A 25,566-nucleotide genomic window follows, 5' to 3' on the forward strand; every position below is an offset into this window, starting at 1 on the left:
TAGTTTATTTATGAAGCCCATAGAAAGGATTCTGAGTATTTTTTTCTGGTGGGTGCCTTTTTAACAGTGCACCTGTTTCATACTGTATGTAACCCACAAACCAAATTCATATTGCCTTTCATTGAGGAGAACCAAGTTCTAAGTATAGATTGAATACCATTTTGTTTTCTGCTAAATCTAAGGATGTTGTTAGTCAAATGGAGAGGATGCTACAGTGGTTGTATGATATCAGTATCGATGTATAGGTTGTTGAAAAATGTTGAAGAGTGAAGCAGTGGCAGACTAAAAAGATTTATATTGAACTCACAGGTACTGAAAAGCCACTAGACTATGAAACCTTTTTGTTGCGTCCGACAAAATTAGAGACAGTAGAAGAAGGAATAGAAGGTTTTATTAATTTGCAAGATTGAAAAATGTAAAATTATTTAAAAACCAATGAGTCTTAATCTCGGGGAGAGAACACCAACCCTCCCCAATCTGTCTACATGTGAGCCCAGTTTCCTGTTACATGATTGACTCTAAAATGGACTAGCACACCAACAAGATGTAAAACAACTGCATTGTTATGAAACAGAAGCTTCACAATTAGAAGATCATCTTGGAGCAAGAGGCCAAGCAGCTAAATGTGATCTCAACTGTATGAACGCAGACCAAGAAGAAACAAAGTCTGTGTGGAAATCAATATACCCTCACTGCTCAACCAGTCTAAAATAGTAACCTCTACTCCCTCAGATGATAAAGGCAGCAGATTCATAGGGACAGCATGATCTGCAAGTTCCCGACCAAGCCACACACCATCCTAACTTGGAACTATATTACCATTCCTTGGCTGCTGCTATGTCAAATACTCCTCCCCTTTGATACAGTGGTATACTATACCCAAAGGACTGCAACTGTACAAGAGGGCAGCTCACCACCACCTTCTTAAGGATAATTTAAATTGGGCAGTAAATATTGGCCTAGCGAGCAATGTCCACATTCTGAAAAAGAATCAGTGAAAGAAAACATGATTAAATCCAGGCATCAGAAATAAGTTAGGAGAAAATTGATGACAGCTAGTGCTGCAGGGCCAACTTAGCTGAGAGCTAAGAAGGGCAAGTTTTGTGGGAATCTTTCAAAGCTGGAGAATTCGTGTGAAGTCATGGCCATTACAAGCAGCTCGCTAGATATCAAGCACTTGGATTTCTGTAATATCAGAGAAAAGCAACAGGTAAAATGAGAAGTGTTTAGAGTCCAAGATGATGCTAGATCAAAGTTTAGTGAAAATTCTTAAGAGTGGCTTATTTCTATTCTGAGAAGTATCTCAGAATGTTGTTTTTCTGTAGTTCCAGATGAAAACAATCTGTTTCACCCTTCCCATGTTGGCATGTTATGCAATATTATCCTTACTTTGTACAGATGGTACTGCATTTGTGTTAGTCACAGTCATAAAATAAAAAAAAACTACGTTTGATAATTTTGACACAAATGTCTGCTTCAGAAATAAAGCTTATGGTGCTGATTCAGTTTGGAAATAGAATAAACTGAGTAAATGATTATTGTAGAATATCTAAATCGTTATTATGCTGATTAAATTTATCAAGTTTTATAGATTTACCTTTAAGAAGCTAATAGCATTCAGTAGGGAGGTTTAGGAATGGAAGGGTTAATGTCAATCTCAGGACCTGAATCAGGCAGAATTTGTGGTCGTATGCAGCATAATGAACATTCACTGCTTATTTCCAACAAAGTTATGAAGTATTAATCAGTCCAAAACAAAGGGAAGTGATTCTGAAATCACTCCTTTCACAGATAGCCATTGCTTTGTCAGGCCTTCACTGGATATGCATTGTTAGTCCCTACTAGACCAGTAGGTGGAGTCATCTGTTAATGCTCTCAAACTGATTCTCCATAGTACAGCAGTGGCATTGAAAAGGATGGATGTGGTGAAGTAGCCATTTTGAATGAAGTGGCAGATAACGTTCTTTGCATGTTGCAAAAGGAAGCCAATTCCAAAAGACAGTCCAGTAATATAAGATGGACATATTTTATTCAAACTTGGACAAGAAAATCTCTGCTCTGCCTGCCCATTTCACCTTTCTACTCTGCTTCGCTAAATATTTTACAGCAACAAGTTTAAAGATAAAGTATGATAAAACAGTTGGAGGCCAACAGCAATGTGGATGAACACGAGGAGAGTGTGATAAGACTAAACTATTGTTATTTTTATTTTATTCCAGGGCACAGACAAAAGCTTGAAGACCAGGCAAAGCCGAGTACACTTTTCTCAGATCGCCTAAGTGAGCTGGAGCGTTATCGGCAGACAGCTATGAGGGTTGGTCCATCAACACCCAGCCCCCGGCCTCTTGGTGTGCCCAGCCACTTCAGCCCGCAAACCCAAACACAGATGCAGGGTGAGTTGAAACGTGAATGTGGTTTTGGAACAACTCTGGGAAATCTTTGGAAGCGGTCAAACCGTAAAATATTCCGATAAAATGATTCATCATAATATCATTTACCTCGATAGAGGGAGGAATGTACAGTGTCAAAAAGTGTTGTGATGGAAAAGCACAGTAGGTCAGGCGTCATCCAAGGAGCAGGAGAGTCGACGTTTCAGGCATAAACCCTTCATCAGGAATGGGGTGGTGGTGCAATGGGGCTGAGAGATAAATGGGAGGTGGGTGGGGTGGGGGGAATGTAGTTTGGAAGGCGATAGGTAGATGAAGGTGGGGTGTGATGATGATAGGTTGTATTGTGTCAACACAGACATCTACTTCAAACCCACCGATTCCCACAGCTACCTGGACTACACCTCACCCACCACCCTGGAAAAATGCTATCCCTTACTCCTAATTCCTCCGCCTCTGCCGCATCTGTTCCCAGGAGGAGCAATTCCACTCTGGAACATCCCAGATGGCCTCCTACTTCAAGGACCACAATTTCCCCTCCCACATGGTCAACAATGCCCTCCAGCGTATCTCCTCCACTTCCTGCACCCCTCTCCAACTGCAAAAAGGGTAGAACCTCCCTGGTCATCACCTTCCACCACACCAATCTCTAGATACAACGCATCATCATCCGCCATTTCAACCACCTACAGTCAGACACCACAGATATATTTCCCTCCCCACCCTATTAGCATTCGACAGAGACTATTCCCTTCATGACTCCCTCGTTAGGTCCATCCTCCCACTAACCCACACTCCACTCCTGGCACCTTCTCTTGCCACTGCAAGAGGTGTAAAACCTAAGCCCCCATCTTCCCCCTCACCTCCATCCAAGGCCCCAAAGGATCCTTCCACATCCGGCAGAGATTTTCCTTCATATCCAAATGCCTCATCTACTGTGTCTTTTGCTCCCAATATGGCCTCCTCTACATTGGGGAGACAGGACGCCAACTTGCAGAATGGTTTAGAGAACATCTCTGGGACACCTGCATCCAACAACCCCACCGCCTTGTAGCCAATCACTTCAACTCCCCCTCCCATTCCACCAAGGACATGCAAGTCCTGGGCCTCCTCCAACACCAAATACAAGGCCACCCGGCGCCTGGAGGAGAAACACCTCATCGTCTGCCTTGGGACCCTCCAACCACATGGCACCAATGTCGATTTCACCAGTTTCCTCATTTCCCCTCCCTCCACCTCATTCCCACATCCAACCCTCCAATTCGGCACCGCCCTCTTGAACTGTCCATCTTCCTTCCCACCTATCCGCCAACCTATCACCATCACACCTCACCTTCATCTACCTATTGCCTTCCAAGCTACCTTCTCTCCCAGCCCCACTACCCCTCCCATTTATCGCTCAGCCCCTTTACGCCACCCCCATTCCTGATGAAGGGCTTATGCCCGAAACGTGGACCCTCTTGCTTCTCAGACACTGTCTGACCTGCTGTGCTTTTCCAGTGGCACACCTTTTGACTGATCTCCAGCATCTGCAGGCCTCAGGAGGAAGTAGAGTCACAAGTTGCAGTAGACACTTTTTGTTATGCACATGGGAAGCTTTTGACAATCCTGAACTGTCAGCTGTGGCATCTTCAGTTGAAACCCACTTCATGTACACAAGCTCCCAATTTTCAACGTAAATTAACGTGACAGCAAGTGACCCATCTTTGTAGATGCTGTATAAAAATTACTTCTGATAAACACAGAACTGGACAATGGTGCATGTTTGAAAATAGTACTGTTAGGTATAGTAGATGAACAAGAACCCCATGCAGTACATTGTCCTTATCAGATTTCAGGCAACTGCACACAGTACTAAAACTACATACAATTAACCAGTTCTGCATCTCTATGATATGCATTATCACTGTTTCACTTAATTTTGACAACACAGCTTCATTGTCAGTTCTGGCAAAAACGTATCATTTATGGTTATCTGTTTATTAAAGCACACAAAATTCCAGCGCACCATTTTCTAAAAACCCAGTGTTTATACAGAGTTTACTTAACCAGAGTGACAATTTGAAGCATATTTATTCAATAGTATTTAGCTAATACATGAATTATATTTTGAATAAAAGCTTATTGGTGTCAAAAAGCTCTTGAAGTTGGAAGGAACAAACTTATTGCACTGTTGATAGTTTCTGTTATGTCCACAAGTAGACAGCTGCATGTTGGCAAATTCAAATAATGCAATTTGAGATTGGAGTTGGTTTCTTCCACTTTGTATTCACGGAAATCTCCTAACAAAAATAATTTATCTTTGAGAAGGGATTTCCATTGAGAAAATAGTAAAAGGTTTTGGTATATGTCCTCATGAAAATGACAAGCCTTATAAAGATTATGTAAAAAAGTTAGTTATGCATCAGAAGTGGAACTGAAGCTGAAAGTTCAGATAAAGTGGATGAACTGGTGTCTAATCCAACCAAACAATTTTAACAAAAACAGCTGCATCATTTTGTTTGGTCTAGAAATCAAAGTATAGAAGAATCTTGTTCACCTCCTCCTAAATTGAACATGAAATATAGAATCAAACAGTCTCAATTAATCAGCTACTTTCAACCTAAGTCTATTTTACAATTACCTCCTACAATGGCAGTGCACACATCATAAAGATGATTTGTCACCATTTTGGAATTGCAGGATTAACTTCCTAGTTTTGACCCATTACTTGGCAAATCACCTCCCATTGTTGTATTTGCTACATATTTAGGATGCCATATCCAAATGCTGTGATGGCTTAATGATACAAATGACATCAATGTGCATGCATCACGTTACTGAAACTTTACAAAAAAGCTGAAAAGTAGTTCTAATAAAAAAAGACCTAACAACCACGTTTGGTTATTATAATATTCTTCTTATTATTAATTAGGTTATGTAAGCTATTATATAATTCCTGCCTTTAGTCTGTCTTCAAGTACAAGCTCTTCTGGTGAGGGCTTAAAACATCTGATGTAAAAATCTTTTCACAATTTCCAGCACAAAATTTCCTGAAGGAATAAGTTAAGCAGCATTAATGGACTTAATATATGACAATGTTAGTGTTGATCTTAATACATAGATGGAATGCATACTTGACTACTCATGCTATATCCATTTTGCTTCTTTCATTTTGCCAGTAATATACTCCTACACACACATTTTACTTAATGACAGACACACCCACTTTACTGCGCTTCCAGTCAAAACAATTAGACTGGAAGGTGGAGATTAGACCAATTCCTTTTTACATTTAAAAAAAGCAAACACACAGCATTCCTTCAGTGGTGTAATACAAACCTGAAATAGAAAAAGGGAAAAAAAAATCTTTTTCCTATAAACTCAACAAAATAGACTAAAGCTAATCTTCATGATGAACCAAGGGGTGCTGCCAGAACTATTCAATTCAACCTTTTTATCGTATCATTCTGAAAATAAAAAAAACAGCCACTTTGTGTAGATAGATACAAATAGAATCAAATAAATAGCCTCTGATGTGAATCTTTACATGGACCACCTGCTTTCATTCTATTTGAATGTTGGTTAAAATCCTTTGCCTGACATTGCAATCTCTCCTCCATCGCTCCAGGTGTGCTTTCTTGATTATGATAGATCGAATAGATCCTGAGAGAGATAAAAATTGCAAAAAATTCTTGCTGAGTGATCAGAGAGCAGAATTGATAGCAGTAATGGAGAAGTGAGTTTTACATAGAGCATTGCACCATCTATTGTCCTGTTGCCAAGTGGTTCCAACAGAAAATGAAGTCCAAGGTGGGTGAGAAGGAAGATATCTAACATGCATAGGAAAGTCTTCCAAAGAGAGAGAAATTTATAAGACATCGTCTTTATCTGTACCCTGACTCAATCAGACTCCAAAGAAGTGCAAAGTTTTCTGCAGTCATATCCTATTTTGTTCAGATCATACCTTCAGAATTGCATAAAACTGGAGGCAATACAGAAAGGAAATCCTCAATTGATCTCCATGGTCATGGGACAGTGCTGACAGAGGGGAGAATCATGGGCATTTTAGTCTTTAAAAGTAGTGTTGTTAAAGGTATACAAGCTTATCAAAGATATGGAAAAAAAGTATTTCCTTAGGGTAACGGGACATAAATTTAGAACAGTTCGCAAGTTCCTTTTCCAAAGAATAGTCATGTGGAATGGAGTTCTGTGTAATGTGGTGAACTCAAAATCTGGAATATCTTAAGGAGCAATTGGAAATTATAATAGAGTATTTCTGTACTGTTAAGCTTCAATCGGCTATATGGTCTTCATCATCTTTGTGTAACTTGCAACTTTAAAATAATCAGTGAGAAATAATTGTGGATAATCTTCATAAAGACATTTAAAATATTTATGCAGGACTTCTCTGTTCACTATAAAATCACAAATGATGGGCACAGGAAAGTCAGGCAAAGAGACTATCTAGCTGTATTGCCAAAAACAATTTGTAGTTCTAAAGAAGTCATGTTGGACTCACAATGTTACCTTTGTGTCCCTCCCAACACATGCTATCGAACCTGCTAAGTTTCTCCAGCATTTTGATTTCAACCATTTATTAATTACATTTTAATTGAAGGAGAGAGGTTTTAGATGACCCTGAAGCAAAAATACAGGATGCAGTTATGGACACTCCATGAAATAGGCTGGTTATTATGGACAGGCCTGTGATCTTATTACGAAACAGACTAAAAGCCACATAAATTGTAATTCATAATAATGATTACATTACACTGGACTCCCGGTGAGACAGGAATTAAGATGTTGGACCGTTTGAGCCACGCTTCACAAATCAGTGTTCCTTCTCTGATACTTTGAATAGATCCATTTGCTATTTTTTTTTATGCAACCTCTCACCCCAGAGGTACACAGTATCTCCAAAGGTGTGGGCACCCATTTCAAGACTCTTTACACTTTTGAGATCTGAACAAGACAATAATTATCATGAGATGAGCATATTTTTATGTTGTCAAAGCTATTTTCAGCAAGTGAATGTTGAAAATTATCAGCACCAATAACCTGGATCTGATTACATTGCTTGATTTCATGCAACACTGCTCTGCCTTGATGTTGGTAATTCCTCTCACAGATGAATGGATGACAATGGGGAGTAGGCAAACAGACACACAGATCAATCATTAATTTATGAAATGCCTTTCATGACCTTAGGTATCCCAGTTCACTTCATTTTCAGTGGAAATCACTGTTGAAATGTAGGAAATGTCAATTTACGCACAGCAAGTTCTTACAATCAGCAAAGCGATAATGGCCAGATAATCATTGAAAGAAAATGTTGACTGAAGGACTGGGAGAATTCATCTGTTCTTAATTGGGGTAGTACAATGGAATCTTTTGGCTTCACTTATTACAGTGAGGCAGTGCTTTATTTTAATGCCTTCCAAACAGTAGTGCAGCATTCATTTGTTGTGTCAGCCTAGATATGCCAAGAATCTGGAGATGGACTTAAAGCCATAACCATCTAAATCAGCTGCAATTGTCACCACTATGCACAACCTGATATTTGAGATGATACTGGTAATACTCACTTCTGTAAAATAATAGTCACAGCAGAGAATGCAAATGTGTACTCCACGCAAAATCAAAAGGGATCATGCTTTCATACCAGGAACTGGGAACCTTCATTCTTAACTGCCCAAGATCCAGAATATTGATTTTCTAACTCAATTTTGTTTGCGATCTAATTGCACAATTTCATTTGAATTGTCCAGGAAAATGCTGCCCCCTGGAACAAAATCAACTAAAATGAAACCCACCAGAAAATAAAAATGAAAATTAGTGTGGGCTGAAGTTTGGCCCATATTAGTTACTTAATGAGTTACTAAAATAATGATTGCTGATGATGTTGATAATAAAGCTACTTTAAATAACTTTATGTGCTTAACAAATGAATATACCTGATTTAATGGAATGTGTATAGAGTGCTTTATTGAAATTGTATCAAACGCTGTTCCATAAATGTCCAGCTAAAGGAGAATAGTCAAGTGGCAGATAGGCACTTTGGATAGTGGGAACATTGAGGGATAGCCAGCAATGGACATGAGTGCAACTTGACAATGAGTGAAAATTAAAGCACCAAAGATGAGGTTAACAGTTTGAGTGAGTGGCTGTGCAGTGTTGTTCTGAAAAAAATGTGTGGAGGTTATGATTAGTGTTGCGTAACTAAATCATAGCTTTCCAAAGTAACTTTGGGAATGTGCTTATCATTATCTTCAATTGTGGTCAGAAAGAGATGTGAATCTCCGTTTGGAAATGTGAGCATCTAACCTGCTATTAATGTAGGATTTTGTTGTGTGTTGCACTAAGTCTTAGTTGCACTTAGTTTCAGGAAGCCATTTTGAACTAACTTTATTAACACCTTTCCAACAGAGGCGGCAATATAACAAAAAGTAGTGTCCAGACTTTACAATATAAAGCAGGTGTCTATTACACTGGAAGGTTAAATGTAGAATGGAATTGTGTGCTCGGGTTAAAAATGTGAAGTATTACAAGGAGCCCTTTTCATGCAGGAGTGGTTAAGTGAATGAAGCTGGTGTTGATGTGTGTGTGTGTTTATGTGTGACTTTCAGAATTTTTCCTTCTTATGAACTTTTTTTTTTAATTTCAAAACTATACTTTATTCATAAAAATAGTTTTATATACATACACAGTCACTAAAGCAGTTCAGTTCTGTACAGTAGCAAATGAAGAAACAAACAAACATTGGACCTTGACTCTAACAGCAGTTGAGATTTCTTAAATTGGTACCCAGTAGAGCAGTCACAGGAACATGCTGAATACACGTCCAGAGAGGCCACCCACAGTAAAGATATGGTTGGAATAAACACTGAAGTTTCTGTGCCTGCTCATGTACACATGTAAATTCTTGCACGCAGACTCGATCTCAAACCAAGTATAGGGTAGTGAATAGAGGGGGAATTTTAATTTGTCTTTCTCACTTAAACCAGGAGAAGCTGAATTCGGTTTCCACCTTGTGGAAGTATCAATGTGACTGTTTTCGCAGGATTGTGGCGCCCACCCTCAGGCTGATTCTGCATTTGTTTATGCAAATCAGAAACCCAATAACATAGGAACCTAATAGCCTTATAACTGCTGAGTGTGCAGGGCTCCTGCTCAGGTTACCCTGCTTAGTGAAACCTCGACTGAATGAAACAGAGACCACTGTAGTTTAAGTTTGAAACTTTGTCTTGTGGACCTAAGGAGAGCAGTAACATGCCTCACTGAGCTAGCTCCTCGCTTTCCCACATGATAGATGCCAGCAAAACTGCTCTTCCTCCCACCTCACCGTTTTGGGCAGCCCTTTCCAGTCTGAGCTCTTTGCCTGTCCCACCAGGCCTCCCCTTTCACTATTCTTATCATCCTACCTGTGAAGGAAAGGTTTTGCTGAATAAATTCATCCACTGTTGGAATAACAGAACATTGACTTGTACTTTAAAGGAACAATATTGTAAAATTCACAGAACCCTTTTTATTTCAGTTTTATTTTAATCTTTAAGAGATCAGACCAAGCTGGATTTGTAAAAGCAAACAGACACTTGGAATGATAAAGGACAACAGGATTACTTTTGTATTGTACTAGTAAAGAGTTGGCACAGAGGTGATGACTTAGTGCAGTAAACCTCTATCATGCAGTAGCTAACAGAACAATCTCTCCTTCACAGATCTTCCATTTCTTAAAACCACACACAAATTTAAAATATATCTTTGAATCAACAAGAAATTCCCATTGTACTAACAGAGAACTGTCGTCTTATAAATTTTAACCACGCAGTGCTACTTATCTTTCATAATTCTATGGATTCTGAAATGGTTCCTGCAAACTGAAAGGTAGCAAATGTAACGTCACTTACTAGGGGGAGAAGGAAGGGCAGAATGGAGCACTACAGACCTGTTAGCTTGACACCAGTCATAGAGAAAACGTTGTAATCTGTCATCAAGGATGTGAAAATTGAACATCAGAAAAGATGGGACATAGGCATTATTGGCTGGCTAGCCTTTATTACCCACCGAGTTGCCCTTGAGAAGGTGGTGGTGAGCTGCCTTCTTGAACTGCTGCAGTCCGTGTGAATTTTGATCAGATATGATTTTCTGTTTCTTTTGTTACCACATAGTTAATGATTGATGAATGTGTCCATGAACCAACCAGGTAGTCAAGTTTGTTTATTCCAATAAAAGAATGGCAACATTTGGCCAATAAATCACAGAAAAAGGGATATATCTTTCACAACCAGTATGTATCGAAGACCCAAGAGCTGCACTATGTAACCAAAAATCAAAACATTTAAAATGTTTTCAAAGTAGATCTTTGAAATGTTCATTCCTACATACACAATGTCTCACACTCTACCCAAATATTTACTGTTCATTTAGTTAGGAGACGAATGGAGATATAGCTCATTCTCCTTCTCAGGATACATTTTCTTTTTTTCTCATTGTCAGAAACAATGTGGGTTAAAACACTCCAATCATCTCTGAAACATTATTTAGAATTCACCCCAAGCAGAGAGTGGAATCACCACATCTCACTAATTGATGGCTACACTGAGCATTACCTTTCCTTCTGTGTAATCTCAGTTTTGAATATTTCCTCAAAAGGAGGACAGCGGTGTACAAGGGAGCCTCCTAAATATTGTTTGCTTGTTTCTGGGAACTTGACGAAAGTTTTTTTCTTTAAAATGAACCTTTCGGTATATACAGTTCTAATGTGATAACACTGGGAGACCTGACCTTGGCTGGCATTTGTTCCTCAGGCTTGCCAGAAGAGAATTTGCTGGTCAGCCCAGATGATTACTGGGTGGAGAATCAGCTCTGTTCTCATCTGCTTATGGATTATCTGAGAATCAGCATTAGTACAGGGTATGGTCATTCTGTAAGCTGCTATTTTCCTTTCTGCTGAAGGAGATATGCCTGCATCACTGTATGTGTGTGCATGTATGTAAGTGCGAGTGAGTTTCAGTGTGTGTATGTGTGGGTTTGGGCCTGTGAGAGTGAATGAGTGTGTGTATATGTGTGAGTGAATCTTTGTGTATGTCAGTGTGAGGATGAATGAGTGTGTGTTCACAAAAATTATTTCCATTCTCACTCCACAATTATTCTATGAACAAATGAAAAATGAGTTAAATCAAATTCTCTCAAGCTAACCTTTTACTTACACCAGAGTAACAAAAGAGGATTCCAACTAAAAGCGAATACCACTTGAATGCTTAATTAGTAAACCAAAACAGTGGAATTAGTTATCTGATTAAATGTGAGGGGTTACTTCAGTAATGTGGGCTACTCACAACTGTGGTTAGGTTACCATTAAATTATCTGATCCAGGTAAGATATTTACACCTTAGGCTCTGTGTAACTCATGTATTTGCTTTAGCTTTGTTGATTTTGACTCAATGCATTATATTACCTTTTGTTTATTTCAAAAAAAGGCAATTATTTAATCTCATAGTAACTCACCTTCCCCACCCGCCAACTCTTCTGCCCCCCATCACCCGCAGTGTAGGCTTCACTGAAAAGATGTTTTTTTTTCAGCAGAATTACCATCTGTAATAACACAGGCTCAGTCCAATTTGAGGCACTGGCAGTTCTTTATTTTAAAGATATCACAAAGCATAAAATTACATCAATCTGATCTTGAAAACTAGTGAGCTCAGTTTCTCAAAGCTACAGCAAAGCTCACTGAACTGGCAAGTGTTGATAATGAACTTTATTTACAGATTTGACTTGTTTGGTGACAATAATTTCCAAAGTTGCTGAATGAATGGCACCCTTTGGAATGATTATTTATGTGTTGGCATCACTGCAGGTTAGGTCCATCAGAGCAATGAAAGAAATACGGAAGCCTACAAGATTGTTCGGATTTCCAAAAGATATGAAACATGAGGGAAAGATGTGGTTAGCTATTAGATAATGCAAATGATATTATGGCATGAAAAGCTGTCAGGTCTGTTTAACTCAGGAAAGTGATTCATTCAGATGAACATGTGCTAAATTAATCTGGTTTGGCAAATATATGTATAAAATACTTACATAGTGCATTGAAATACCCCACGGTGTTTCACAGGAGCATTTAAAACATGTTTTGACACTGAGCCATATAAGAAGTATGAGGTCAGATGACCAAAAGCTTGGTCAAAGGATAAGTGCCTTAAGGGAAGAGAGTGAGGTAGAGAGTTGGACAGATACAGAGAGGAAATTCTAGAGCTTGGACCCCTTGCAACTGAAACCATGGCCATCAATGGTGAAGAAAATATAATTAGAAATGCACAAGGGGCTAGATTTAGATGAGCCCAGGTATCATGAAGGATTGTGGCGTTTGGAGATAAGAGAGTTAGGGAGGGGTGAGGATTTGAAAACAAAAATGAGAGTTTTAAAATCACCTTGTTGTTTGACTGGGGGCCAGTGAATTAGTGACACACACGTGATAGAGGAAAGGAACTTGATGAAATCTAAGACACAACTTTCAAGAAAAAAAGTTACTGAAGTGCACACATTTTAAAGTGCACAGAAAAGGCTGCATTTGAGCATTTACCTGAAGCCTGTTTGTTGCAGTCATTAAGAAGTCATCAAATGTAAACAGAAACTGTCAACTACAACATGCTCAGGTATCCACTTCAAATGGGAACATCTACAACGGATATTACAGTTTCAAACATAGTCTGTTGGTAACTCTCTTATCTGATGCCAATACCTCAATCAACAACAATTTGCATTTACGTGGTACCTTTAGTATAGTCAATATTCCATAGTACTTCACAGAACTTTATCCAATAAAATTTGGTATAAAATCACATCCGATATGCTAGGTCAGAGGAATAAAGCTAAAATGGGAGGTGAGCAAGAGGTTGGTTATCTCAGAGACCTATCGGCTGGTGGAGGAGACTGATAGTGGAAAGTTATCCTTTTCTGGATAACTTGTCAATGATTATGGCAACAATTATAGGGAGTTGGCCAAATGGCCTGTTAAAGTTTAAGAAATCCCATGCCCATGGCAAAGGAGATTTCATGCATCCCCATTGGGGTGGGAAAGTTGGTGAGTGAGTCATCCTAAACTTAACAGCTGGATATACCGCCAGGTAAGGTCTTGTAGCACAGAATAAGGTAAACAAAAACATAAGGTTGTGAAAGGAGAGAGAAATTCATTTAAAAACAAATAAACAGGTTTGTTTTATAAAATACATTGACTGCACGTGGGTGTCAAATCAAAGATGAAAGTATTTACTGTAATCCTTGTTTCTTGCAGTTTAACTTTTGATTACTGGGAGCAGTAATTTTCTTGAAATTACTGTCTCACACCTACAATCCACCCTAAAACTCAGACTTGATATCATCATTTAATTACACTGTTGTAAACTATCTCAAGTACGCAGATTAACAGTCTGCTCCTGTGGCATGTTATGTGCATGCCAGGAGAGTCAGACTGAGGTGGTGGTATACTTGACAAAGAATTAAAGCTTTACCCAAAAACGGCACCGAGTGCATAAACAGCCAGTGTATTCTTCTTCTAAAACACCTAAGGAGGAGTTGCCACACTTTTCCTTTTAAAAAAAAATGCACTGCAGAAGTGACATTATTATTGCTCAAGTCTGGTTTAAGTACATCAGGGAGCCATTTTTCCTGACTACAGATTGAGTACTATATTCTCCCAATGGGGTTGTTTTCAGTTGTTGGGGGGGGGATGTCAGATATAGTGAGTGCCTCACCCACAACCTCGCCGCACAGCCTCCTGAAACTGGCAGGCAGCCCACCACAAATATAAATAAATAATTACTCATCAGTTAAGCTTTTTCAAAGCTTGATTAACTCCAGAATTACTTTGGCCAGGCCGTAGCACAGTAGGCAAATGGTGTTAGAGAGCAGCATGTTTTATGCAAGTTTTTGAAACTGCAGGAAGAAACGGGGGCTGGGGTAACAATCTTCAGGAGGTGCCCTTTGTGCATTAGGACACCCTCCCAGAAGAGAGCACTCTCCCTGCTTTTTTTCCATCCTATAAAAATTTCAAATCCCATCCTTTCGCTACCCTTGCTTCCAACGCTAAGACGTTGGATTCCTTCCCACCAGTACATCCTACTTGTCTGGATCAGGGGAATGATGAGGATCTTCAGTCTGTGACTGATTGCAGAGGTATCAATACTCATTGCCATCTAGCTTTGGCACTGCCAGAACTGGTGGAGTGGCACTAAATAGTGGGAAACCCCCTTTCCAGTTTAGCCAACTTACATTGTCTCATGGCTGAGTTTGTTCTGAGTCCGATAGCCAGCCACTGATCTCTCCCCTTTCTCCCTCCCACCCCCACAGAAATTCCTGCCCCCAATTTTAATTGCGCCGTAAAGGAACAATGCTGTCAACTGAAAGTTGTTCGGTAAACAAGGTTTGACAAGTTATATTGGCTAACGTTATTTCAAAATTACTCAAGGACCAGATATGACCAGCGAACCCAGTTATAATCTTGTTGGCTGTTCGTGTGTGATAGCCTTAGTATTACTAATAATTGCATGGACTTATTGGCTGCAACAATCTGCCCTCAGTTCACTCCTTGTAACAAAAGCTACCTGACTAGACCTTGGGAACAGAAAATATACTCAAGTGATTTTACTACTTGCCCAGGGGGAATGATCCCTCACTAAGCTTAATTTATGTGGAGCCTCTGACTTGCTGTAGTGTGTCTTGAGCTAAACTACTCTGAGATTGCTTGATATAATGCAAATGGAAATAAAGGTATAATTTGAGACAGTACATTGAAGTGTCATCAAAATTCCTGGAGGCGTAGTTTTCCGTGAAGCACATAGCATTTTTTCTTCTGTTCATCTGGTGCATTACCGAGATTTCTGATGCAAGTACATTTGGTATGGAGAGGAAAACAACTCAGGGATCACTTTAACCTAAAGAGGCAAGCATGGAAGCTACTGGATTGAGCTGAAGATCAATTTGACTATTTGCCCTTTGACTTTAATGAGAATAATATTAAATGGGGTACCAAACCCACCAGTTTCCTGATGGATGTAAATACCTCCCTAACAGCTAGAATTAATGGACACAGAACTGCCAAATTCAGTAATGTGATCATTTGTTATTGCGAATCTATATATCTGTAATACTTCATTTGTTAATTTGATGTCAGTCTTGAAACAAAATCAGCTGAGAGCTAGGTGGGGATGCAGTGTTGCAGTCCCAAGTTTGGTGTTCCATGGAATCGAGGTGATGAAATTTGAATACTTCAAATTTTTGTGTTTTGGAGTTGATGCAATAGCGGAGGCTGAGGTGGCAGCGGTCCAGCGGTCTTCAAGATTCTAGTGAAGCATTCCTGCTCCTCATAGCCTGAGAAAAATCATTTTACTCTGAGTGCATTTTGTCCTCAAATTCGCAATGCTAATTGCCCCTCAAAATTGCTATCAAAGTCCTGTGTACATCTCACAACCCCAGTTTGAGCAGAGATTTTCCATATCAACTGTTGAGAGACATCATTACATACCTCCGGCAGTAGTTGGGACTTGAATCAAGGACATCTAGCTCAGAGGCAGGGACATTGTCACTGAGCTCAAAGACCCCACCCCCCTCCCCAGTTGGAATATTGAGAGATCTAATATCTGAAATGTGTGAGTGCTTCATGCTCTCAGTGGTTACATTCAATGCAGGATTGCGGTGGGAATAGGGAAGTTTGACTCTGCAGTTGTCAAGGCACTATACTTAAAACCTGGAAACTAAGAACAAATCCGATTTAGGACAGAAAATGATATAAGTGTATGGGAACAGGTTTGTTGCTTTAGAAAATCTGGAAATAAACACATTGAAATAAAAGTTTGAATGACATAACCACTGATTTAAAAACAATCACATTAAAAAGCCAGCATATTTTGGTTATTTGTTGTGGTGTTATTTGGAACCATTCTGGATTGATAGTATACCCAGATCCTGCAAAATGAGAGCCCTGTTGTAGTTGTGTAAGCTATTCCACATGGAAAATCATTGCAGTCATGGGGTTTCCAGAAGTACACAGTCTGTTGGCTTGGCTTTGTGACTCAGCGCTTTGGCTGGCTACTTTCCTGTTTGGGTTTAGCAGTCCTTCATTGACCAGTAGCATTGCTCAACATTGGAGCAATTTCTGATGTTTATGCAAAGTTCGGTATTCACAAGGCTCTTATTCAGCAGCAGGTTATAATATAATATGAGCATGTTTATACTTTCTTTTGAATGATGCAGCTGGATCTTACAATCATTTCCAAATGGTGCTACACTGAACACTAACAATCTCAGATTTAAAAATATAGAGTCTGACTACTTCCACAGTTTTGTGAATTTAATCTTTTACTCTTTCTTTTCTTCCACTGTGACTTACTTTATTCAAACCTTCTCATAACCTTGTCATAAATCAGCCAAGATATCTCTGAGACAGCCCCATTGCCACTCGCCACTTTAAAAGTTTTCTTTGGAAATGAGTTACTGTTATATACCTGTAGTAGGAAAATATAGCAACCAAATTGCTCACAACCAGGATCCACAATAACAATGAGGTTAGTAACGGGAAAGATTGGCTGAGGAATTAAAAATGGCCAGGACACAGGAAAAGCCTCCCTGTTCTTCTTTGGATATCACTGTGGGATTTTCCTTGCCAACCTGAGTTTAATTCTTCAGTTTAATTGTGAATTAGTATGAATTATGATTTCCCTAGCAATATGTTAGACTCATACAATGTTACCAATCCTTTATGCATTGACCATAATTTGCTTTTCTCCTCAGGTACTTCGGACATCAGCCCATTTGCAGACCCTCGCCAATTTGAGCGTCAGTTTCCAGGACTATCCTCGCTTACAGAAGCTCGTTTTTCAGATCCACGCATGAACTACCCTGGCGCTATGTCTGCCGCTGCTTTCACTTACGCCAGCACTCCATCCACAGGTGGCATTGGGGGCATTAGCATGACAGGCATGGCAGCCACAGCCCGTTACCATACCTACCTGCCACCACCCTATCCTGGGTCAGCCCAGAACCAAAGTGGACCCTTTCAGACAAGTGTCTCACCATATCATCTCTACTATGGTGCCTCCACTGGATCGTACCAATTTTCCATGGTTGCGGGAGACCGCTCACCGACCAGAATGCTGCCTTCTTGCACCAGCGCATCGAGTGGAAGCACACTCATGAATCCCAATTTGGCCAATCAGAATGATGTTGTGGATGCTGATGGCAGCCAAAGTAATTCTCCAACAGCAATGACCACCACAGGGCGAATGGACGAATCGGTCTGGAGACCTTATTAGAATGCCAAAGATGAGTGAGCAGCAGGAATTGTTCAAAGATAAAACCTTCTTTCTGTGAACATTAAATCATTCTAGCTGTAGTTGAGAGAATAGTGGAAAGAAAATATCCTAATATCTCCATGTACAGAGTTTGATTTTTGGCTAAAGGTACTTACTGTATATACAATCAAATGGTGAGCTATGGTGGAAAATAATCAGTTTACTTTATTGTTGCTAAGTACCCACCAAGTCAAAATGACTTCCAACCAAAGATAATGACCATCATATTTCACAAATAACAAAGAGATTGACATTGGTTGGATATAATTGACATTTTAGCCTTTCACAACAATCATTTGTTGGTCAATTGCAGTTATATAATTGTAATTGACCATGTGGATACTGGATTGTTTTCTGCTAATGGTGGGACCATACGTAGTGTTTCGACACTTGTGTTTTTTAATTGAATTGAAGTTGACAGGACTCTCTCTTAACCTGCACAGAATTTTCGCAGCTATTGAAAATAAAATAGGCCTCTTTTAACAGACTACTGTGTAAAGACGAGAAGAATCTTGTAGTCATGCCTCCGCTTTTATCTTTAGAACATGCACAATGCTTGTGTATTTTATCAGCGGTACAAACAAGCCATGTTGAAGTTCTCATGAAGACCAAAAACAGGAAAAAAAAGGCCACAAGACATTATCTAGTGACTGTTGAGTAAACTTTGGAAAAATGTGTTATGATGTTATTGTCCGCATTACTTTTTACAAATGAGGTAGTGGTACACAAGCCACTTGATTTATAAAAGCATTAGACATTGATATCCTGAAGTCACCCAAACATGGAGACTTCAGCTAAAGTTTCTGTGTGATGAATGAGGACCAAATCAAAAACCTAGGTCCCGATCAAAAGGGCGCACTTAGAAATGTTTCTGAAAACCAGTGTATTGTATTGTGTTTGTGTAAGAAATGTGTGGATCAGTCATTTTGGGATATTTAAAAAATTACTACTTACATCTTTGTCCCCAATGGGCAGGGTTATTTTCATGAACTAACTGTGGATTTTGGTTTTACTGCACTCCTTAGGGCAAGCTGTGTATGCTGATTTAGAACACACATACTATTCTGGCAGAATCTGTTTATTTTAATATTTGAATACATCACCACAAATGAGCTGCAACTTTCTCTAAATCTACATCACATGTACAAATAGCAGAATATCTTTATATTTACCACTGAATCAATAGAAACCAGATACATGCTCCAATGGATCCAGGATTAGACTAAATTAGTATCTAATCAATTAGTTCACTCGTTGTGAACTGCAGCTTAAAATGCACAGAGAGACACAGTGCTACTGATCAGCTTGTGAAGTTCTTTAACTGTTTGGTGGAGTTGTGATAAGTGCTCTTATGGATCTAGCAGCGTGAAAATCTGATGGCACATTACATAAAAATGTCTCTGTACTATACAAGTCCTTGCATGAATAATATGCATGTATAGTATGTATTCCACAACCAGTTACAATGCAGCTTTTAGCTAGTAACCCATACTTTTCACTTTGCACCTCTCAAAAAAAAATTAATTGATGAAAACATAAGTACTTGTTCTTCAAATAATGATGTAACCTTGTGGTGATTTCATCAGATCTTTATTGTTTACATAACAGTGTAAGACAAAACATTGCTGTAGATATGGGGAAGAGCAATACTTCTGGTAAAGATGATTTTAACAAAAAGATAGAATACCATCTTGGTTACCCTAAATAATCTTTATTGAACCAGCCAAAAAATAGCAAATCTAGTGCCTAAAGAAGTATAGGTTTCTGGAAGGCTATCATCAACTTATTCTCCTAGCTGTATTCCATTTATTTCATGTATCAAAGAACATCCATCATCTTCATCTACACTCAGTCTACAATGTGGTAACATGGCTAGGTGTTACACGTACCACAACACTTAGCACACTACCAAAGCAAAAAAAGACCTTCAAGTTTCTTTGTCAGTGGACTAAGTTTCATCAATATTCTTAAGGTGTGTATGTACTTATTCATCGAACAGAGCATTAAGGATGGGTTTGCAAAGTGATTATCTTAATGTGAAGTGACTACCCTAAATTGCCTTGTAAAACACTGATGCATACATTAATGTTTAATTGGAAATTATTTGTCAGTAGCCACTAGCAGCCTTAAATATATTTTAGCTTGTGTGTGCTTTTACTTGTGTTTTACATTTACCATAAATAATGTTCCTATTGGTCTGTTCTTTCAGGGATTATTTGGCTATTAATGTGAAAGATTGGAGTTTGTTACACCTGGGTTTTGAAATCATCCAGTCACAGTTGGGGAATTTTTAAAAAAATGAACAAAACCTTTAAAGGTAACTGCTTAATTCTAAATTTTTGATTCTTCTCAATTCATCATGAAGCTTGCACATTAACAATTAATAAGATTTTTTTTATGACTGCCCAATGTAAAATCCGAGTGAATTAAATCAAATGGCTATGCTGTTATAAACAATGTTTAAGGGCAATTATAAATTGCCAATCTTTAAATTTCTCAGTTCTTTTTTTACTAAGAGACTGTAGTGTGTTTTTTTTTAATCCTCAAGTACATTTTGTTGTAGTCAGGTACAAAACATGCAACTTTCACGAGTGCAGTAGCTGCCTGAATGTGGAAGTTCAGTTTACAAAAAGCATTCAGACAAGTCACAGATGCCACTACAAAGTTTCTCAACCCATTTATTGCTATGGGATATTGCTGCTTCATGGAAAACAATCTAAACTGGGGTATTTAGTCATATGTAAAGAACAGGGAAGATTTCACTTAAGTACAAGAAGATTTTAAAGGTTTTGAAGGCTGAACAATATCCCATTGATTCTTATTCCATGGGATGGATTTAGACTGGGACTGCACTTGCTAAAGGATATATTTCAAACCATATGAAAGCTATTTTGACATCCAAGATGTTATTACAAGTTAATATGTTCAACAATTGATGTTACATGGTTGACATAAAGCAATACATTTTGAGCCAATGGTTTGTATTACATACCTTTGGTATAAATATATTTATTTTCCATAAAGAGAATCAAAATATAACCTTATTGAACACAGCCTTGTAGCTTCAGAAAGTCCATAGAAAATGTGTCTCTAAAAAACAGTGCCAGCTTAACATTTTCCATCTTATCTCTTATAAGCGTAAAGTCTCCTTTGTAATTTATTTATTAAGAGTGGGAGCTGGAAGCTGTCCACATACAGACATTTATATTTCTGTACAGATGTATCTTATTTGGATTAAGCAGTAGCACTTATATGAGGGTGTCAGGTTACACACTTTAAAGTTTGTGTCAGTGCGAATTCCATCCTATTTAATAATTGAATTTATTTGTTTTTCAAAAGGTTAATTATCTGCCAAGCTGGGCTTTTTAAAAGATTGGAATATTTTTTTTCTTACTAGAGAAGTGACAATTCTATGCTAAGCTGTGAGTTTAGGCTGCAGGCAGCAACATGGAAAGCAAAGCACCAGATCAGTTTGTTCAGATATATCCAATGTTACAAACCTGATCCTCACAAGGGTTTTCTAGTTAGTTCAATATAGTGAGCCATAATGGGGGGCACGGGATAGAAAATCCTTTGTTTATTATCGTCAAAAAGCCCACTGAGCACTAAAGGAAAATCTGGGTAGCCAAATAAGCAGTCAAATCAACTTCAAAGCAGCTTCCCTTTTTGGCCACTTTCTGTTATCCATGATTGGTGATCAGTATTTGATAGTTGCAAATAGCTGCCTGGCCACAGTTTCTTGCACCCATCCCCAACTCCTACCCCATTGTGACTGGAAACATAATATGATCAGCCACAGATCTGCTGATTTAGATTAGAAGCTACAGGACAGATGTTCTGATATTGTCACAGGTCATTGATATCTGGGACATTTGATGGACATTGCTGTGTACATGGGAGTAACTGAAAAATCCAAGTTTTCTTCAACCATCCAGTTCCACCGGAACAAGATGGACGTCTCATAGATTCCAGCACTGAAACCAAGCCAACAAAGTAGCACGTGCACTAATCCATTTTTGGATTCCAATCTGAGTTTCTAATTTTTTTTAAATATCCCTGCCTAGAGCTTGCTACTATCGTAATCCAAAATTAGAGAACTCGTCCGAAATATCCATATCGAGTTGGCTCATATTTTAGGCCTGATTCCCATGTATACGCCTACCAAGGCAGCTTCTAGGGGAGGAGAAGTAATCATGTGTAATTATGTGATTCTTTTTATATAAAAAAAACTTTATTTTTGGTCTAGGTTTCTGTGTTTGAAGATATAAGTCTAAAAAAAACTGAGAATTCAATTCTGTAAGATATACAGTTTCTGTGTAAATGTACATTCTATAAGCATAAATCAATGAAATGCCTGCAATATATTACCATATGCAACTAAACAGCTGCCTGTTTTGTTTAAAAGTATATTTCCACAAGCCAACTCTGTCACTGCTATATGCTTTGGCTGTATCAAATAATTGCTTTCTTCTAACATTAATAAAATGAAAAGAACTCTGCCTTTGAAACCGCTTTTGATGGTTTGATATTGTAAAATAACTTAAAAATATGGTTGAAATGGAATTACTGTATTTAGAACTCCTGTACAACATAGATTATATTTCGTCAAGATGTTCTTTGTTTTGTTCTCCTGATTAGTCACTGGAGTTAAGGCTTGTGCTTCAATAAAAATGGCCTTTTTTCTGATGTAATAATTTCAGTGTAAGTGTTTGAATTGACACTGTTGCTCCTTTAGAGCATTATGTACCTGTCTCCCTCAGTCTCTTCACTGCTGCTTTGCTTAATTAGCCAGATGAGTCAATTACCAGCAGATATTTGATCAGCCAAATGGTCTTGTTCTGTGCTGAATCTGAGTAAAGAATTTTCCAACACAAATACTATGATTGCCGTTTTCGTTTCCGCTGATGAAAGGTTTGTTTCACAGCTTGATAATGGGGAATTACTTTTATCCATTTGTTTCCTAACTTCTTCAACGCTTTCTCATAAAATCTTCCCACAGTCACATGATAAATTTGCAAATCACCTCAATCTAAACTTGGTGCACAGAGTTTAGATTGGACTTTTTTTCTGTTCTAATGAGTTTATCCCTCAAAACATTGATAAATAAAACAAAGTAAAGATATCAGTGAAGTTATTCTAATTTGGATTTTTTCTTCTGGTGTTGAAGCACACCTGTTCATAAGATTTGTCAATAGTTCTAAACATTACTGGTTGCTACCAGCAAGTTTCTCTTTATAATTGTGTTTCATCAGTTTTACAGCACAAATAGTCTATGCTAGGTTTAGAGTTCACATGAGCCCAATGTCTTTTTCATCATAGCATGTCAACATATTCTTCCATTCCTTTCTCCCTCATGTTTATCTGGCTTTCCCTCAAAAGCACCATTGCTATTTGCCACAACTATTCCATATGTAATGCCTTCCACATTCTGAACATGCTTTAGGCAAAGAAGTTTCTCTTGAATTCCCTATTGCATTGTTAGTAACTATCAAGTATTTATGTCCTTTAGTTTTAGACACCTACACAAGTGGGAAAATGTTCTACTCCATCAAATCTTTCTTTGATCCTCCAACCTCTATCAAGTCACTGCTCAGATTTTACTTTTGGAGAGAAAAGCCCCCCGCCCCTCCCATCCCCATACACACGTACACACCCTCCATCTTTTCCATCTTTCCTATTGGGCATATCATTATGGAATTGCCTTCCCTGCTACCTTCCCCACAACCCCATCCCCACCCTCCTATTTATCTCTCAGCCCCCCCACCCCACCCAACATTCCTGATGAAGAGCTTATGCCTGAAACGTCAATTCCCCTGCTCCTCAGATGCTGCCTGACCTGCTGTGCTTTTCCAGCACCACACCTTTCAACTCCTCATTATGGAATCACCCTTGTGAACTTTTTCAATGCTTTATCTGATACATCTATGCCATTTATTAATACAGAGGCCAGCGCTATTCATAGTACTTCAAAGTGTGGTCTAACCAATTGCCGAAGAAACTAAAAGGTTTGAATTTAAGAGTACAGTATAACGGAGCATCTGGATCAATTTGTACTGAGGGACCACCCAAAATTCAGAATAGTCACAACCTGAAGTTCAAATAAAGCAAGCATTTGGAAAAGGGAAGTCCCTCCTTAAACTACCAAAGAAATTACATTTAAACCCCACGGTATCGTCATAAATATCGGATTTCCTTCCCCTGCAACTCTTAAGCCACCAACAAACTTGAATGAAGAATTTTTTTAAAAATGCTGACAGTGACTTCATCCTAGCCAACATAATCCACCCACCAAGTGTAGAGGCACGCGCTATTTGGCTCAGTTAAAGAGAAAGACACTATGTGCGAAAGGAACAAGAAAAGAACAGCATGCTCAATATAGAAACCACATGGTGTTTTCTTAAAGGCATGGATCTAACTAATACAAACAATCTTAAAAAGACACAAAATTCAGATATTAATTTCCTTTCAACATTTAAATGTTGGCCACACCCAAAAATCAGTCTCTGGTTACATTAACTACACAGAATACAGTACTAATCACAGCTTTTTATACACAGAGGATAATATTTGTGGTGGAACATTATATATTTCATGTTTATTCAGCAAGGTAAGGGTTGTAAAACTAAATCACAACATGTGATAAACAAGTGGAATCATTGTACATTCAGCAGAAATATAGTTTTAACCGTTTAGAGTACTGCTCATCATAATGATTGGATTCAACATGTTAGGTCCATAAAGCAGCGTCAGTATTAGCAAAAGATGACTTTAAGGAGAGGAGTTCAGCTACTTGCTAATCTATAAAATGACATTTAAAGACAAGGCTTGACTTATTTCGACCGCATGGAATGACTGCCACGTAGCCCAATGTTTTCGGCATGTTTCCTGTTCAAGGATATAAAACACATTCAGCTTGAGTACCACATGTCCACCATGGAGCAGCAGCTTATTTGTGTTTTGAAGCATTAATCAGTTACAGTGCTCTTAAAAAGTACTGTACTCAGTGACGTGCAGTGACCTCAATCTCAGCGACCACAAAAAATGCTTCTTTAAAAGAGAATAGTAACATGACTACATTAAATTAACCCACAACCACCCAAATGTTTCCAGCGAGATTTCTTTTTACTGATTCCCAGAAAATAAAATGAGCTCAGTGTGGTCAGTGCCACTGTCCACTAAATAAAAGCTGACTCCATATAACTATAATAACCACTAACAAAACTTTACTTAACAATAATGTGGAACTGAACCACAAAGATAATTGGGTGTTAAAATTAGAAACTATAATTTATACAAAGACATTGTGTACCTACTTTGAGAGGTTGCGTGGTCATTGGATTAGTCTGGACTGTGTGCGGAGAGGATAAACACAAAAAATAATATGCAATTTTCTTTTGGTCAAAAAATAATTTTCACGAAAATTGCAGCACGTTAAACATTCGCTGAATGAGGAATACAAGGATTTGTATTGGTTTGGAGGTTTAATTTAATGGGCCAACTGTCAAGTTGTGTAACTGTGTGAATAACAAAGTAAATAATAGTTAGCAGAGTTTAGGAGAGGAAGATCCCACCCCATCGACTGTTTAACTTCATTTCAAGCAGATTTTGTTTAAAAAAACAAATATGATGTCTCTAAGTTTCCAAAACTCTAAACCCCCTTTTAGGCCCAGGGGTCAAGGATGCTGAAACCTGCCAGTTTTCCAGAAACCTGCCTAATTTTCCAGAGCTTTTCACCAGAAAAAAGGAACATGTGTTGGCTGTATGTGTGCATCTTGGAACTGAGGGCTACGCAAACACAAAATCACATTCAATATACCAGTGATTTTCCAACATGCGCTGACAGATGAGCA

General features: G+C 38.5%; 1 protein-coding gene across 2 annotated transcripts in view; it reads left to right on the forward strand.

Annotated features, from left to right (window-relative positions):
* Positions 1-22,410, forward strand: part of runx3 (RUNX family transcription factor 3) — a 153,948-nt gene extending 131,538 nt beyond the window's left edge. For both annotated transcript variants that reach the window (XM_043717652.1, XM_043717653.1), the window contains 2 exons: positions 2,220-2,393; positions 17,157-22,410. In XM_043717652.1, the coding sequence (XP_043573587.1) occupies positions 2,220-2,393; positions 17,157-17,677 (695 nt within the window). In that variant the 3' untranslated portion in view covers positions 17,678-22,410. The remainder of the gene's footprint in view (positions 1-2,219; positions 2,394-17,156) is intronic.
* The last annotated feature ends 3,156 nt before the right edge of the window (positions 22,411-25,566 follow it).

This window comes from Chiloscyllium plagiosum, chromosome 27 (genome assembly GCF_004010195.1).
Source record: "Chiloscyllium plagiosum isolate BGI_BamShark_2017 chromosome 27, ASM401019v2, whole genome shotgun sequence".
In the NCBI taxonomy this organism is placed as follows: domain Eukaryota; kingdom Metazoa; phylum Chordata; class Chondrichthyes; order Orectolobiformes; family Hemiscylliidae; genus Chiloscyllium; species Chiloscyllium plagiosum.